Genomic DNA, 17,062 nt, shown 5'->3' with positions numbered 1-17,062 from the left:
AACTGGAGGCCTGTATCTCCTACCCCTCTTCACCCATTTTGCCCAATCCCTCACCCCCTCTCCTCTGGCAACCATCAGTTCTCTGTATTTATAGTTCTGATTCTGCTTTTCATTTGTTTATTCATTTTCTTTTAGATTCCATTTATGAGTGGAATCATATGGTATTTGTCTTTCTCAGTCTGACTTATTTCACTTAGCATAATACCCTCTAGGTCCATCCATGTTGTCTCAAATGGCATGGTCTCAGCATTTTTTATGGCTGTGTAATATTCCATTGTATATGTAAACCACATTTTCCTTATCCATTCATCTGTTGATGGACACTTAGTTTGCTTCCATGTCTTGGTTATTCTAAATAATGCTGCAATAAACATTAAGGGTTTGCCTGGTTGAGATTTACTCCTGTTCTTATAACAGGCAAACTACCATATACTTTCCCCTCTTTCATTGGCTTTGGGAAAATTTAGAGTGACCTTTCAATATAGAAGCTTCAAGGGCTAATAGTGTTACCCACAGAGGCAATGTACCCAGTTACAGAATTTTAAACTCTATCCTGTTTATTATAAAACTTAAAATACCTTCTCCAGGCAAGATCCAAAATAATTGCATCCTATTCCATAATTCTCCTTCATCCCCTATATTCAAATGTAATCTATCAGCTTGTGCTAAAAATGGAATCCATCCCCATTTGGTCAAGGTTGAGGGACAGTGAGGAAATCTTGTGCCTGTTTAATGTATACAGTGTCTCTTTCAATGTCCACCTTGGACTTTGAGGTCGAATCCAGGCCTGAGGAAGAAAAAGGTTCATATCCAACCTTGTTGTCTTTCCTTCGGTAGTACATGCGTGTCAGCACAGTCAGTAGAAAAGTCTCCAGTACGAGGAGGTGGCAATTCATCACTGCAGCATGGAGTGAAATATAATGTAAGTTATGCCAAATTGTAGAGGTGGTATCCCACTAGCAGCCCTGGCATATGAGTTCAGCAACACTTTCTCCAATTTGTCCTCAAACCAAGTCTAAAGATATTAAGTTGTCATAAGTAACGTAGCAGATTAACGGTAGAGCCAAAACCAGAACTTGACTCTCTACCTTCTGCAAACGGAGGCTAGCATTAAACCCCATTTCTTTTGTGTGTTTTACCATCATGACCTTCCTTCTTCTTTTTTTTTTTTTTTTTCTGAGAGAGATCGAGCAGTGGGGAGGGGCAGAGTGAGAGAGAATCCCAAGCAGATTCCACGCTTAGCATGGAGCCTGATGTGGGGCTTGATCCCACAACCCTGAGATCATGACCTGAGCAGACACCAAGAGTCGGATGCACTTAACCGACTGAGCCACCCAGGCGCCCCCATCAGCATGACCTTCTGCTTTCAAACCACACCCATTCCTCTCCCAGAAGCTCAGGATTGAACCTGTGGCTTCCTGGGTTGGCCATCAGGGCTGGCCTCAAGCTGTGGGATTGCAGCTCTCCTCTGTGTGGTCGGAGAATCTACCATCTCCTTAAAACCCCACTAGGATTTCTCAGGAGATCCCTTTCTGAGTATTCTGAGCAGAAGCCAGGCTGGCCCAACCTCTCTTCCAAGGTCCTCTCTTCCCTGACCCTCCTTTCTCGCCCATTCTGGAATGAGAGAGGAACTCTCTGTGCTCACCTTGAGACCTGATTTTAGAGGAAAAGGGAGGTGAACAAGCAATCTGCCCGCTGTTGGCCAAGACTGAGAAGATGGATGGCTGCAGGGCAGTCAGGATGAGGAGAACCTGCAGAACAAAAGAGAAGCAAGGGCAGGAGGGTCCCAGCACCCGCGGCATTGAGGCCAATAGGCCCACTGCTGTGCTTGACCTTCCACAGTGCATTCAACTGACCTTTCGATCTGTGCACTTACAGAGGGCTAAAACTCACTTAAGTAAAGTTTTGTGGAGTTTTAATCTTTAGGCAAATTACAATCTTGTCTTCTACCCAATATTTTACGATAATTTGTGACAAAAAACAAGAACTGATTGGGGGTCCATGTTTATATCCCTATCTCAGCCATGGCTACTAATGAGCACTCAGTGGATGAACAGGGTGGATGGTTAGAGAAGACTATTTCCATCTGGCTCAAGGACCTGAGATTCCCTGCTCTTAGAATGAGGGGCAATTGGCCATGAAGGAAGGCACCCTTTGAAAAATCTCTACCATGCCAGGGGGTGGGCGGAAGGGGGAAAAGGGGAATTAATGTTCAATAGGCACAGAGTTTCTGTGTGGAAGGCGAAAAAATTCTGGAAATGGATGGTGGTGATGATTGCACAACAATGTGAATGCACTTACTGCCACTGAACTGTACACTTAAAAATAAATTGGTAAATTTTATGTATATTTTGATACAACAAGAAAAAAAAAAGAAGAAAAAAAATCTCTGTCCAGAGGCTCCAGCAACACCATTTGTCTTAGTACTTGTCCTCCCTGAGCACACTTTTCTGAAGCATCAGCCTCTTCAAGGCAGACTCAGCATGTCCAGGTGTCCCCACAATAGTCCCAGGCAGGCTCGGCAGTCACAGGGTTTTTAGCCTGTGGCAAGACCCTAAGTACTTCTGGGGCCCAGATCCTTTCTGCCCTTTCAGTCCCTGACTCAATTCAGGCTCTTCTGGCCTCTCTCTTCTTCAATTCTACCTACTATATGCCCAGAAATCCACATTTCAGAGGCATCTGCTTAGATCAAATGAGAATTTATGTGAAAGCACACTGTTAACTATAAAGCAGTCATGAAGCTGTGGGAGTAGGAGAAGGGCCTAGCTAGGAGACAGAAAGAATGGAGAGAGAAGGAAAACAAGATTGGACTAGAAATCATTGCATTTGCTTTAGAGAATGGAAAGTGTCAAAGTGAAAAATGTGCCTTGCGGAGAACTTTCAGAAGAGGTGTGCAGGCAGCGTGATGAGAAGAAGGAATGTGGATTTGAGAGTCAGACAGATCTAGGTTTAAATTCTAGTCCCATACCTATGTGCCTTCGAGCAAGCCTGATGACGTCTCTGGGCCTCATTTGTACAACAGAAATAATAATGACTCCTAAGATTATTGTGAAAATTTAGATGTAATGTATGAAAAATCCCTAACATGTGGTCAAGGTAGTTCATAACTATGATAACGCTGATGCTCCTGGTGGTGATGAATTATAGAGCTTTAGAAAGTGTTGGGTAGAAAAGAAAAGAAAAAAGCAAAGGTAGAAGAATTTAAGGTTGATAATACACATTTTAGGAGTTGAAGTGCATCCCCTAAAACGATATGTTAAAGTCCCAACCCCCAGTACTTCAGAATGTGATCTTATTTGGAAACAGCATCGTTTTGATTAACTCATTAGGTGTCATGAGTTAAGATGACATCATGCTGGAGGAGAGTGGATCCTTATTCCCATATACTGTTGTCCTTATTAAGAAGAGGAAAAGAGACACATGACACACGACACATGCCATGTCATGGTGGAGGCAAAATCTGTGATGCAGCTGCCAGCCGGGGAGTGCTGGCCAACCACCAGAAGTTGGGAAGAGGCAAGGAAGAATTCTCCCCTATAGGTTTCAGGGGGAGCATGGCCTGGTCGACACCTTGATTTTGAACTTCCAGCCTCCAGAACTGTGAGCAAAGAAATTTCTGTTGTTTTAAGCCACCCGGTTTGTGATCCTTTGTGAGGGCAGCACTAGGAAGCTATTACAGCACAGAAAAACAAAAGCTGGGAAGGGGCAGGAATCGTTTTCTAAAGCTCACAGGAAACCTAGGCTTAAGAAGGTTTCCAGACCCACTTTTGGTCTTTATTAGTCTCATCTCCTAACCCCAGTTACTGGTAGCTCTAATATTAACCATCTTTTCTCTCCCAGGGTGTAGTTACCTGAAAGAGGGCAAATTTGGCTCCTATATTCTGCTCGCCCAGGTGCATCTTGGCTTGACGGAAAATGATGGCCAGGGTCCAGAGAGCCAACAGGGTGGACACACCGAGGAGAGTGTTGATCCACAGAGCTGTGCTCTCTTCAGAAATCTGGTGGCAGATCAGAAAGTAGTCAGTGAGGGAGGCAAGGTTTTTCTCCTCCTTTTATTTCTCTTCTTCCATGGTGGGAAAGGTAATAAAAAAGGCCCAAAGCTTTGGCCTATTCCACTCTCCTCTCCCCACCAGGGTCTCCAAGCCTCTACTTTTCCATGGCCACACTGTTACTGGGGCTACCCTGTCTGTGGGGCCCTGTTGCAGGGGATGTTGGCTCCAGCTCTTCCTTCTAGAGCTCAGAGGTACTAAGTGAGTCTTGGACTTTGCTGCCCCTTATTCCTGGCTTACGTCTGCTGGGTCATAGATGCCATCTGGGATGAGAAACAGGCCCACCAGGCTCAGTGTTATCTTGAAGAAGGCATACTGGAATGGGCCCAACATCAGCAGCTGAAGCTTCTTCCTGAAGGAAGAAGAGGGTTAGGAACATGAACCCACAGACTGCCTACCTCAAGAACACCTTCCAACTCCCTCACTGGGCTCCTGAGCTGAAGCTCAGCTGCCATAACAGACACCAAAATGGCTCGATGGATGGGGACATGGGAAGAAGCCAGAATGTTGAGAGCATTGGAAACCCTCTTCTTGTCTCCCACTCACCCCCAGCCCAGAATGCTGCCTTTTGGGCAAGAACTATGTTGACCCCAACCTCATTAACCAAAATGGACACAAGGGACAAGTAAGTAGCCCAAAGTCCACTTTGCTCCATGTGGCTAAAGTTTGTAGGCAGCAGTGAGCTTAAGTGATGGAAATTGGAGTTCTCCTTCCTCTGCTCTCCTCACCCCTGAGTGGGCGCCCAGTGTGTGGGTGGTGGCTGTGGGATGCCCACCCTTTCATCACTGGCTTTGTTCCATACCAGCCTGATTCCAAGAGACTTGAAGCAGGGCTGAGAGAGCCAGAGAGGCTCCTGGGAGAGTGCAGGAAGAGGCTAACCTGTTCCTCGAGGGAGCCTCTCCCTCCCAGCTTACCTGGTGAGCGTGAATGGGGGGCAGCAGGGGCAGCAGCAGCAGCAGGGGCCTGTGTGGACCACCATCGGAGTGTCCTTCAGTGTCCTCATTACTGCCTCCTTCCCACCAAAGCCTTCCACTATGACCCTCATCAGCAGGTAAAAGCATACTGCATAAAACCTGGAGTGGGAGCAGAGGTGGGCCTCACAGAGGGGGAGGTGGCAGCCAGCTGAGGGGATACCAGACTCAAGGGGTGCAACAGAACTGGGGCTCACTGAGGGGGTCACAGTAGGGACCAGGCATTCAGAATGTGTGACCCAGCAAGAGGGAGAGACAGGACAGGGTCCAGGGGCTGAGGACGAGAGGAATTGGGGCCTGTAGGAACAAAATGGTTGACTAAGGATGAACAGAACCGGAAGTTCAAGAGACCTGATTAGCACAAGTTGAAAGAGGGCTAGATTCATGATCAATTAGTTTGCAGGGATTTATGGAAGGGATATGGGATAAAAGAAGATGTGGACTCTGGAGTCCTGGGCGAGTGGGGAGCAAAAGGGTACCCAGCTCAGAGCTGGGGGTGGGGCAGGACACTCACGAGGTTATGGCCATTTCCACGAGCCTGAGGGAACGAGGGATCCAGAGACCAAAACAGCAGAACACAGACACGACCTACTTGGAGAGGAGCAAGAAGCTGGTTGCAGCGAGAAGGGAGTCTTTGTGCTCTAACCCTGTCAAACCTTTTGTGGCAAGGGCTCAAGGAAGCAAAACCTGAACAACTGGGGTGTCATTACTTTAAGTGGTCGGCTGGAAAAAATAGCTAATTAATTTTTTAAAAATCAACTAATTTTTAAAGTTTTTTTTAAATTCGGTGGTCAGTTCCTTCTGTATCTAGGGTTGGAGACAGCAGGTCCCCTTAAGTCCGGCACTCTTTTCCTATATCCCTGGAGTAGTGTAGGTAAGTTCATCCTTAGGAGGAACTGGGTCAAGATCCAACCCTTCCTTTTCAACATCACATGTTACTAGAGCATCTCTGATGATTTGAGATGGCCCAAGCAGGTGTCCTCTGCTAGAAAAGGACCTCAAGGGCTCCATTCTCCACCCCAGACACACACACAGACCTTATAAGGAAATGGAAGTCCAGTCTTATGGCCTGGGAGCAAGCCAGAGACCTATATAATGTTTGTGAGAGTGAGTTAAAAAGGTCTACAATGTAAGGGTAGAGCTGAGTATGTCCCCATGGAAAAAAAATTCTTTCCCTCTTTCCCCTCTGAGGAACCACTGCTTTCCTGTATAGGAAGGAAGCTTGCTTTTAACAGTAATACTGTGGCAGGAAGTAATGAGTGGGGCTGCTGGTGGGCTGAGCAGTTTCTGCAGCTGTCACTTGGCTCTAAGAATTCAAACTCCCTGTCCCACTGCCTATTGGCCTTCCAAGCATGGGGTCCTGACTGCAAACGGAAATCCCATTACAGCCCCCCAGGCAACACTTTGCTGACTTGAATTGCTGAGTTTAGAGGAATTCTCAAAATGGTTCCTGTCTCTTGTTTAGTCCCTCCCAAATGGCAGCTACAAGGCCCTTACCGTGGGTGCAGAGCTGCTCCAGAGCAGGGTCCTCCTCTTGATGGGGCACCGGGTGTTCTTGTACAGGTAGACAGCATCCTCCAGGAAGATGATGACAGAGCCCAGGGCAAACAAGGTCATAATGACTGTAAGGGCAATTTCCGTAGGGCCCAGTGCTAAAGTGGAAAGAGAGGGCAGACTCTCCTGAGCTGAAGTCTAGGACCGAGGGGCAGAAGATGTGGGCTTCTTCATTTGGATCTAAATTGCTTTACCATATCTAGAATTATCTGGTCTAGGTCCCCACCCATGCAGAAGAATGGCATTTTCTTAGAATATCCAACATGTGGCTAAAAGTAGTCATTCTTCTGCATGGATGAAAGACTAGACCAGATAATTCTAGGAATGGTAAGGCTTACCTCAACCAGGATATAGACACCAAACAAGTTTTTACTTAATTAGCAAAAATTTTGAATTAGGAGGTTGGCCGTGCCTGGTCAACTTTATTACTTTCCAGTGAAAGGTGTCATGCTAGCAGACGTGGACCAATTAACATTATAATTAAAGCAGAATGTAATTAATGGTATACTTTAGGGCTGTTTAAATTTGATTTCAAAAATTATGTCATGAAACTGGGACATTAGGAAGGGATTCTTTTTTTTTTTTTAAGGTTTTATTTATTTATTTGACACAGAGAGAGAGACAGAGAGAGAGAGCACAAGCAGTTGGAGTGGCAGGCAGAGGGAGAGGGAGAAGCAGGCTCCAGGAGAAGCAGGCTCCCTGAGGAGCAGGGTGCCTGATGCGGGGCTCGATCCCAGGACTCTGGGATCATGACCTGAGCCGAAGGCAGTCGCTTAACCAACTGAGCCACCCAGGCGCCCCAGGAACGGATTTTAACAGAAGAGAAATGGATACACATAAAGACTCCAAAGACATTTGACTCATGTTGGCCTCATAATTAGTCTTAAATTAAATGTGGTTCAGTAGCTTTCTTTAGTGTTTATTGCAATCATTTGAGTAGTTGTTAAAAACTAGCTGTCCAGGTCCTACCCTCAGAGATGCTCCTTCAAAATCTTTGTGAAGAATGTGTAATATTTTTAAAAAACTTATTAGCACTCAATTAAAAAAAACAAAAAAATTATTAACACACCCACACATATATGGTCATCTGATTTATCACAAAGACTCCACTACAATTTATGGCAAAAAGGATGTTTTATTCAAGAAAGGTTCTGGGTTAACCGGATATCCTTTGGTGTATAAAAAAGAACATTGACCCCTCCTTCACATCATCCCAAAACACCTAAATGTGAAAGTTAAAACAATAAAGTTTTTAGAGGAAAACAGAGAAGTGTATCTTCATGACTTTGAGATGGGCAAAGATCTTTTAAAATAGGACACAAAAGCATGACCCATAACTTTAAAAATTGATAAATTGGACTTTCTTAAAATGAAATATTTTCATTGGTCAAAAGAAACCATTAAGAGAGTGAAAAGACAAGCTCAGACTGGGAGAAGATATTTGAAATACAGATATCCAACATAAGACCAGTATCCATCCATATATAAAGAATTCCTATCGGTCAGAAAAAGACAACACGATTTTTAAAAATGAAAAAAAAGGGGCGCCTGGGTGGCTCAGTTGTTAAGCGTCTGCCTTCGGCTCAGGTCATGATCCCAGGGTCCTGGGATCGAGCCCCACATCGGGCTCCCTGCTCAGCGGGAAGCCTGTTTCTCCCTCTCCCACTCCCCCTGCTTGTGTTCCTGCTCTCACTCTCTCTCTCTGTCAAATAAATAAATAAAATCTTTTTTTAAAAAAATGGAAAAAAAGACCTAACCAGTTACTTTACAGAAGAAGATACGTAAATGTTTATGAAGCATAAAAGGTGCTAAATATCAACAGTCATCAGGGCAACACAGATGTGAGATGCCATTACATACCCACCAAAAGGGCTAAAATTAGAAGGACTGATGATTCCAAGTGCTGATGAGGATAAGGGGAAAATGGAATTCGTTTATTTCAGCTGGGAGGGGCACAACCATTTTGGAAAACAGTTTGGTACTATGTATTAAAGCTAAACATACACCTACCCTATGACACAGAAATTCCACTCCTGGATACATATTCAATAGAAATGAGCGCTTATAAACACTGAAAATATGCTCAGAGCAGCATTATTCATAATGGCCCAAACTGGAAACAGCTCATATGTATCCAACAAGAATACAGATAAATACAGTTGACTCTTGAACAACCCAGGAGTTAGGGGCTCCAACCCTGCACGGTTCAAAATCTGTGCATAATTTTTGACTCCTTCCAAACTTAACTACTAATAGCCTATGGTTGACTGGAAGCCTTACTGATAACATGCTTAGTTGATTAACACATGTTTTGTATGTTACATGTATTATGTTTTGTATTCTTACAATAAGGTCAACTAGAGAAAAGAAAATGTTATTAAGAAAATCATAAAGGGGCACCTGGCCGGCTCAGTCGGTGGAGCGTGTGACTTTTGATCTCGGGGTTGTAAGTTCAAGCCCCACGTTGGCTGTAGAGATTACTTAAAAATAAAATCTTTATTAAAAAAGGGAAAATCATAAGAGAAAATATATTTACAGTACCGTGCATATATTTATTGAAAAAAAATCCTCATATAGGTGGACCTGCACAGTTCAAACCCATGTTATTTTTTTTTAAGATTTTTTATTTTATTTATTTGACAGAGAGAGAGCACAAGCAGGGGGAGCAGCAGAGGGAGAGGGAGAAGCAGACTCCCCGCTGAGCAGGGAGCCTGACGTCAAGCTCGATCCCAGGTGCCCCAAACCCATGTTATTTAAAGGTCGACTGTAAATTGTGATATATTCCCACAATAGAATATACACACAATAAAAAAGAATAAACTACTGATACACGCAACAAAAGAGATTAATCTTAAAAACAATGATGAGTGAAGGAAGCCAGATACAAGAGTATATACATACCGTTTGATTTTGTTTATATAAATTGAAAAATAGGGAAAAATGATCTGTAGAGGTGGTAGAGGTTAAAATAGTGCTCTCAGGAGGCATAGTAACTGGGGAGGGAGTACAAGAGACCCTACTGGTTCCTTGAAATGTTCTATTTCTTGATCTAGGTGGTGTTTTCACAGATGTACACACCGGCAAAAATGCATCACAATATACACTTGAGATCATTACCTTTTACTGTATATAATTTATACTTAAAAAAAGGTCTCATGTCAACAAAGAAGATTGCAAAATTAGCCCAGTAAAATTATAACCATGTTTGGGAAGAGAAAGGTAGAAAAGAGTTGAAGGAAAGAGTGGGACACGAATATCTTTCTTTATCTTACAAAGTGCAAAGTCAGGAAGTACTTCCCGTGGTTGGCACAATAAGAAATTATCTAAAGGGATAATAAATCTATAAAGATAACCAACTAAAAATATTGACATAATTGTAGGGAGAACGGAAAAAGGTCAGGGCTGAGAAAGAGAGAGTGCACACGAGTTGGGGGGGAGGGGCAGAGAGAGAGAAGAATCCCAAGCAGAATCCCCCCCCACCTCCACTGAGTGTGGACCCCCCCAACCCCCCCAGGGCTCAGTCTCACAACCCTGAGATCACAACCCCAAGATCATGACCTGACCCGAAATCAAGAGTCCCATGCTCAATCAGCTGAGCCACCCAGCCGTCCCAATTCAGTAGATTTCTCAAAACCAGTGTCCGTTGTGGGAAGGCAGAGTCACTGCTAGAGGCTCTCTTGGCAGGATTTGCCCACCCCTGCTTGACCCTTGTCCTCACAGGCTCAGGGAGAGCTGAGAGTGAAAAGAGCCCTTTCAAAAGCCGTTCAAGGCCATTGACTTTCCCAGTCTTCACTGTCTCGACTGCTCCCTCCTCTTTGAAAATCTGCCCCACCTTGACTCCCAGAACCACAGTCCCCCTCATGGCCTCTGACCCTAAGTCTCTGGCACTGATCCCTCATCCCCTCCCACGCCCTGTGTTCCCCATCTCAAACATTGCAGCTCCGGTCTTCTCTGTTTATTGAGGTCTAGGATTTCCCTGCCACTCCTTCAGCCTCCCAATAGCCATGCAAGCTGTGCGGCCTCCAGAACTTGGTGGTGCTTGGTTTCTGCCCATTCAGCTTTTTTCCCTGAGCTCCCAGTGGCTGGCTTCTCCTCACTGAGTTCTCAGTTCAATGCGCCTCCTCAGCCAGCCTTCCTTGAGTGCCCTTGTGACGCTGCCCCCCATCTGCCTCCCACAGTGAGGCTATTTACATATTTATTTACTTGCCTATTTTCTGCTGCCTTCCCCCTCCCACCTTCTCCACCCTTGTAAACTCCTGGAAGGCAGAGACTTTGTCAAGCTTTGTTTGTTCTCTGTTCCATCTCCAAATGCGTGGAACAGTAACTGTGGCTATTTGTTGAATGAAAGAAATAACTCCATGAGAATTCCTATTGTCATCTCCATTTCATAGGCTTTTCCAGGAAACTAGGCTTAGAGAGTTAAGCACTTTGCCCATGGTCACACAGCCTGGAAGTTATGGGGCTGGGATTAAAACCCAGGGGTTTCTGGCTGAGCCCATACTCTTAACCATTGCACACACTGACTCTTGTTGTGTGTTCCCATAGCAATGGGAGTGAATGTGAAGTGATATAAACCATGAAACCCAACCCTACAAAGTTGTTTAAGTTTATGAAGGTGGGTGGGGGCATATGTGACTGTTCAGTACAGACATGCTTTTGCAATCTCTTGTAACTTCTGGCTTTGGCACTCTATATTCTCTCTCCTACTTGTAGTATCTATAGGCTCTTGTATCCACTGCCGTAGCACAAAAGCTGAGAGAGAAGATTCTTAGCATCCATAGCCTGACACTACTGCTCTCCATAAAACTCGTTTATCTTCTTTGAAGATTGTCCCCTACCTTATTTTTCTGCATCTTAATAGATATTATGGGACAAAAGTGTTCTATGGCCAGAGGATTTTTGGAAATGCCTTAAAGTTAAACCTGTTTCTTCCCATACTCAAGTTTTTAATCTGATTTACACTAATTTCCTAGTGGAGGTTATAGAATATAGCTTTTACAAAACTTATTTTTCTATAGATTCTGTGTTCATGAGGCACTACTTAAGATTAGTATTCCAAGAAACACACTTTGGGAAATGCCTGTCTAACTGACCATTTTGAATTCAATTAACATCTTTAGCAACTAGCAAATTTCCCACTGTGTCCACAATAGTGAAGATAATTTTTTTTTTAAATAATGAAAACAATATTAGAGCGTTAAAATTTTGAAAGAGTATCTCCCATAATTCTAGTTAGTTCCTACCCAAAAGTTATTTTCGTTTTTGCATATTTGTCTTCATGGGAGTTAAGAGCAGAGGCTCTGGAGTCAGAGACACCTGGGTTCAAAGTAAAATCCCACTTACTGCTTGCTCTTGACCTTGGACAGGTTATTCATCCTCTCATTAACCTCTTAGCACAGCACCTGGCATGTAGTATTTGTTCAATAAAAAGTAGCTTTAAAAAACACCCTGGTTAAAGTGCATACCCATTGTATTACTGCAATTATACTCTAAGATTGCATACATTTTTGACTAGCATTTTACCACAGCCATCAAAAATGATTTTTATAATTATTTTTTAAATTACAAAAATTTCAAAAATAAAGAGAATAATAGAGCAAACAGGAATATATATACCCATAACCCATTTTAAAGAGTGTTATAATATTGCCAATTTTGCTTCAAAAATTATTTTTAGAAACATAAAACATTACAGATGTATTTCATGGCCCTTGTACATGCCTCCTGGATCATTTTCCCTTCCCCACCTCACCTCCCAGAGCTAACTACTGTTCTGACGTTGGTGTATATCTTTTTCACTTATGTTTTAATTTTTCACAATATAGGTACATACTCAACATACTATATTGCTTTGCGTTTTACAAAATCTACATAAATGGGGGCACCTAGGTGGCTCAGTCGGTTAAGGGGGTAAGTGTCTGCCTTAGGTTCAGGTCGTGATCCTGGGTTGGAGCCTGAGGGCCCCCCTCTGACTTCTTGCTCTGGGGGGAGCCTGCTTCTCCCTCTGCCCCTCCCCCACTTGTGCTCTCTCTCTCTCTCTCTTTCTCTCTCACTCTGCTCTCTCTGTCTCTCAAGTAAATAAATAAAATCTTTTTTTTAAAAAACTACACAAATGGCATCATTCTGCAAAATGCTTTTTCCACCCAACATTGTTTTCTTGATATTATTTTCATTATGACAAACAAATGCTTCCATAAATATTCTTGGACGTGTCTGCTAAGCACATATGGGAGAGTTCTTTTAGGTGGACACTTAAAATCAGAATTTCTGGGCTGGAGGAGATGAGAATCTGTCGTGCTGCAGCGAGCTGATCATTCTCCACAGTGGCTTTCCCAGTTAGACTCCCATCGGTGGTCCACAAGCCCTCTTTGTCACCTCAGATTCACTGTAGGGAAATGACATTGTTTCATTCACGGCTCCCTAATTCCTGAGTAGAGTATCTTTTTGTCCATTTATTGGTCATTTGGGTTTCTTCTGCTTGAACTGTCTGTTCACATATTTTACACTCTTTGTATTGGGTAATTTCTCTTATACTGACTTCTTATCCTTTGTTAGTTAGGCTTGAAAATATCTTCTCCCAGTCAGGGTGTGGTATTTAACATTGTTTATAGTGTCTTTAGTTGTATAAAAGTTTGCTTATGGAGTCAATCTTCCTGATCATTTGTGCTTTCTTGTGTTTTATTTAAGAAATTATTCTCCACTCCCAATCATAAAGATATCTTTCTATATGGTCTTTTGTAAAAACGTGTGCATTTTGCATTTAGGTATTTAAGCTGTCTGCATTAAAGCTACGTTGGAGCTATTTTCCCACGGATTTTTTTTGTCCCAGGGACAAATACATTGTCCAGACCACTTCTCGAGGAGTCCTTTCTGCCCACTGGTGTGTGTGGCATCCAAGCGGGCTCTATTTCTGGGTGCCCTGTTCGGTTCCGTGTTTCTACTCGTTAGGCCCCTTGCACTTACTACTCATTGCTTAGCCTTATTATAAGTCGTAATCCCTGGTAGGGCAGGTACCCTCCATACACATTTTCAAAATTGTCTTGGCTTTTCCTGGCCCTTCACGCTTTCACAGAAATGTTTGGATCAGTCCATTTAAAAAATCCTGTAGGGACTGTCATTGCAATCATATCACAGACATTTCAAAAACATGTTTAGTAGCTCTCCCCGAAGACCTCCTCTTTAAATGGCAGCCAACTTAAGGAGCAACAGTTTACAGACGGAGGAGGAAGGGTTTTGCCATATCCTCAGGGCAAAGCCTCTTCCAGGCTTTCCTGTTTCTGGGGGTCATCGCCTCTGCCCTCACCCCGTTCCCCAGGGTGGTGGTTGTGGGCTCTTTTGCCTTCACTTACCCCATCTAGCTATTTACCGGGTAGCCCGCTCTTTCTTCGACTTGCCTCTGTTCTCCAACCTCCCCTGTCTTTCCCTGACACCATTCTGGCTCAGACTCTTGATCCCCATGCTGGGCTGGGGCGATAACCTCCAATGCCTAGCCCTGCTTCTCAAGGCTCTTCTTCCCCGAAGTCCGTCCTGTTTACTGATTAATGATTTTGCACTGTCCAGCCCCTCCCAATCTCAGCTCCCTCACCGGCTCCTTCTGTCTGCAGGATAAAGTACAATTCCTCTGCCTGACACTCATCAGGCCCCACCTCACCTGCCCAGCCCTCTCGGTTGTCCCCTGCTTCTCCACCAGCAACCTGGAATCCTGCCCGATTAAGCTCCTCAGCATCCGGGGAACCTGCCTGCCCCTTCTGTCTGCATCCCCACCCCAGCAGCGCCCACCGCCTGCTCTCCACTCTCTAACATTCCCCCTGGGAATGAGGCAGTGCACTGGACTACCAGACCCAGAACGGTCTCCCTACTTTGAAGATCCTTGGTGCTTCTATTTGCACATTCTGTCACAAAGCAATGTGAGATCGATTTTTACTGTGTAAGGCAGGGTTTCTCAATCTCAGCACTGTCAACACTTTGGCCAAGGTAACTCCTTGTCATGGGGGACTTTCCTTTGTATTCAGGGCAGCATCCCTGGCATCTCCACTAGATGCCACTGGTACCCTCTAGTTGTGGCCACTGAAGGTCTCTACTCATTGCCACAAGTTCCTTGGGGGACCAAACTGCCCCTGGTCGGCAACTGCTAGTGTAAGGGAACACTTGTGGCACAAGCTGCACTCCGAACCAGAGGTTCCTCAAGCTGGATGTAGCAGCTAGCTCCTGGCACGAACCCCAGAGTAGCTGCAAAGCCTCTCTGGACTCTCTGGCGGTTGTCATTCGCTCTGAAACCAGGCTGAACATTGTCCAAGCACACGCCCATATCTGCCTCCTGATCCACACTGACTACATCCCGTTGGTCAGAAAGTCTACTGGATGAAGTGACAGTATCAGGAAGGAGCATGGGAAAAAACATTAAAGATACCATAGAGGGGGCGCCTGGGTGGCTCAGTCGGTTAAACGTCTGCCTTGGGCTCAGGTTGTGATCCTGGGGTCCTGGGATTGAGCCCCGCATCGGGCTCCCTGCTCAGTGGGGAGTCTGCTTCTCCCTCTCCCTCTGCCCCTCCCACCATGCTCATGCTCTCTCTCTCAAATGAATAAATAAAATCTTAAAAAAAAAATACCATAGAGGGGCGCCTGGGTGGCTCAGTCGTTAAGCATCTGCCTTCGGCTCAGGTCATGATCCCAGGGTCCTGGGATCGAGCCCCACGTTAGTCTCTCTGCTCAGCGGGAAGCCTGCTTCTCCCTCTCCCACTCCCCCTGCTTGTGTTCCCTCTCTCGCTGTCTCTCTCTGTCAAAATAAATAAATAAAATCTTAAAAAAAAAAAAAAGAAACATTAACTTTATAAAAAAAAATACCGTAGAGACACAGACTCCTCTTCATTAATATCTAAGAGGTGGTTAATCATGCCGTAGGAAAACAAGATAAAATACAGATAGGAGCCACATTTGGTAGAACAACACTAGGATCATTTGGTTGTCATATAGGCGGGCAGGGAATAAACCGAGTCCCATCTTCTGCTCTGCACTTTCAAAAGCAATTCAGTATAAGATCTGATTGGCCAACATTGTCAGAATACTTCTACAGGCATGTCTACGTTTTAATGACCGCCCCTCTAGAATGATGTAGACCCTTTCCCAAAGAGGCTATTATGCAGCCCCAAGGAGGATTCTTTGGGGCTTGGATCATACGGGCATCATCTTGAGTCCCTGGATGGCTCTAGGGTTTGAACAATGCTCCAGGCCAGTGTCCCCACCTTGCATGAGCTTTGAGGCTGGGATCTGTGGGAGGTCCAGCTTGCAGCTTTGTCTCCCTGGCTAGGCTGCCATGCCCCTCCTCTGGCCTCTTGGCTCCTTGAGGAGTTGCTCTTGTCCAAGGCCTTCACCATGACAGACACTCTCCAGGCTGGCCAGCTCAGGACCACCTCTGTCAGCTGTCCTGGCTTCCTGCTGGGATGCTCATTTCTCCTTCCAGTTCCCTGGGGAGGGCCCCCGACTCACCTCTCAGAAGCTGGGCTGCAGTGGGAGCGTGAGAGAAGCAGGCGGAGGGGATGCTGTAATTGGTTTTCAGTAACTCCAGAAGATCTGCGGTGTACCTGTAGAGATACCAGCCCACGTTCAGAACTTGGGGACTTGGGGAGGCAAGGGGGGGTGCCAGAAGGAACACCAGTTATCTGACACTCCCTCAAACACCCCTGAGTTCAGGGAGCTTGTACATTTCCCCTCGAGGCCCCGATTCTTAGAGGAAATGGCAAATGAGCCCAGACTAGTGTGTAAGACAAGTGCCACCTAGGCCATAGGCAGGCTTGGCTTCGGTGCCCAAAGAGTCCACGGTTCCCTCTCTCCACTTCCACTGGGGCAGCAGGCCAGGCACTGACCAGAAAGAAAGAGCAGGGCCTCAGAGAAAGAGTGGGCCCTGAGCACCAGGGAGGGGTCCACAGCAGGTTGGGGCTCTGTGCCTGCCCCTCACAGCCCCCCGCTCTGAGATTTTTCTCTTCCCAGTTGAGGGGCAAAGCCAAGGCTCTGAAGGATCACACTCTGGCCCCCAGGACCTCAGGGCCAGCCAGACCATTATTCGTCTGCCTCGTTCTGTGTCCCAGGACCCAAAGGCCCCAGGAGGGAGAAAGGGCCTGGGGCCAGTTTGATAGGGAACACCATTGCTCAGCAGCTGGCTCTTGGCTCTGGGCCTGCCACCCTCACTCACCTGGGGTCAAGCTTTATCTGAGTCCTGTCTGGTTCCATCGTCTTCTCTCCCTCTCTGGCTTTCCTAGCAAGCACTGAGGGGCAAGGAGGGGCAGGCAGGTGGGGGCCCTGAGGGAGGTGGCTCCCGCTGGTCCTGCTGCCTGCCGGCCTTTGTCAGAGAGAGGACGGCGGCCACGTGTAAGGGCAATGGCAGGATCTTCTCCTCTGCCTCTCTCTTCTCAGGCTTTCCGTGCCCACAAATCCCTAGAGCTTATCTCAGAGTTTACCCCAGAGGAATTTGATCCTCTTGGCTGGCTGAGA

The 17,062-nt window shown here is 45.6% G+C and overlaps 1 protein-coding gene across 1 annotated transcript; it reads right to left on the bottom strand.

Moving 5' to 3' along the window:
* Positions 1-333: 333 nt before the first annotated feature.
* Positions 334-16,801, bottom strand: SLC51A (solute carrier family 51 subunit alpha). Its single transcript, XM_032406257.1, has 9 exons — positions 16,764-16,801; positions 16,061-16,230; positions 6,518-6,672; positions 5,535-5,608; positions 4,964-5,122; positions 4,290-4,401; positions 3,852-3,998; positions 1,646-1,751; positions 334-898 (listed from the first exon to the last, which is right to left on the bottom strand). The coding sequence occupies exons 1-9, from the start codon at positions 16,799-16,801 to the stop codon at positions 693-695; spliced, it is 1,167 nt and encodes a 388-aa protein (XP_032262148.1). The 3' UTR covers positions 334-692.
* Between the last annotated feature and the right edge of the window lie 261 nt (positions 16,802-17,062).

This window comes from Phoca vitulina, unplaced genomic scaffold (assembly GCF_004348235.1).
Source record: "Phoca vitulina isolate PV1807 unplaced genomic scaffold, GSC_HSeal_1.0 scaffold8, whole genome shotgun sequence".
Classification (NCBI taxonomy): domain Eukaryota; kingdom Metazoa; phylum Chordata; class Mammalia; order Carnivora; family Phocidae; genus Phoca; species Phoca vitulina.
This window is presented reverse-complemented; position numbering and strand designations above follow the sequence as displayed.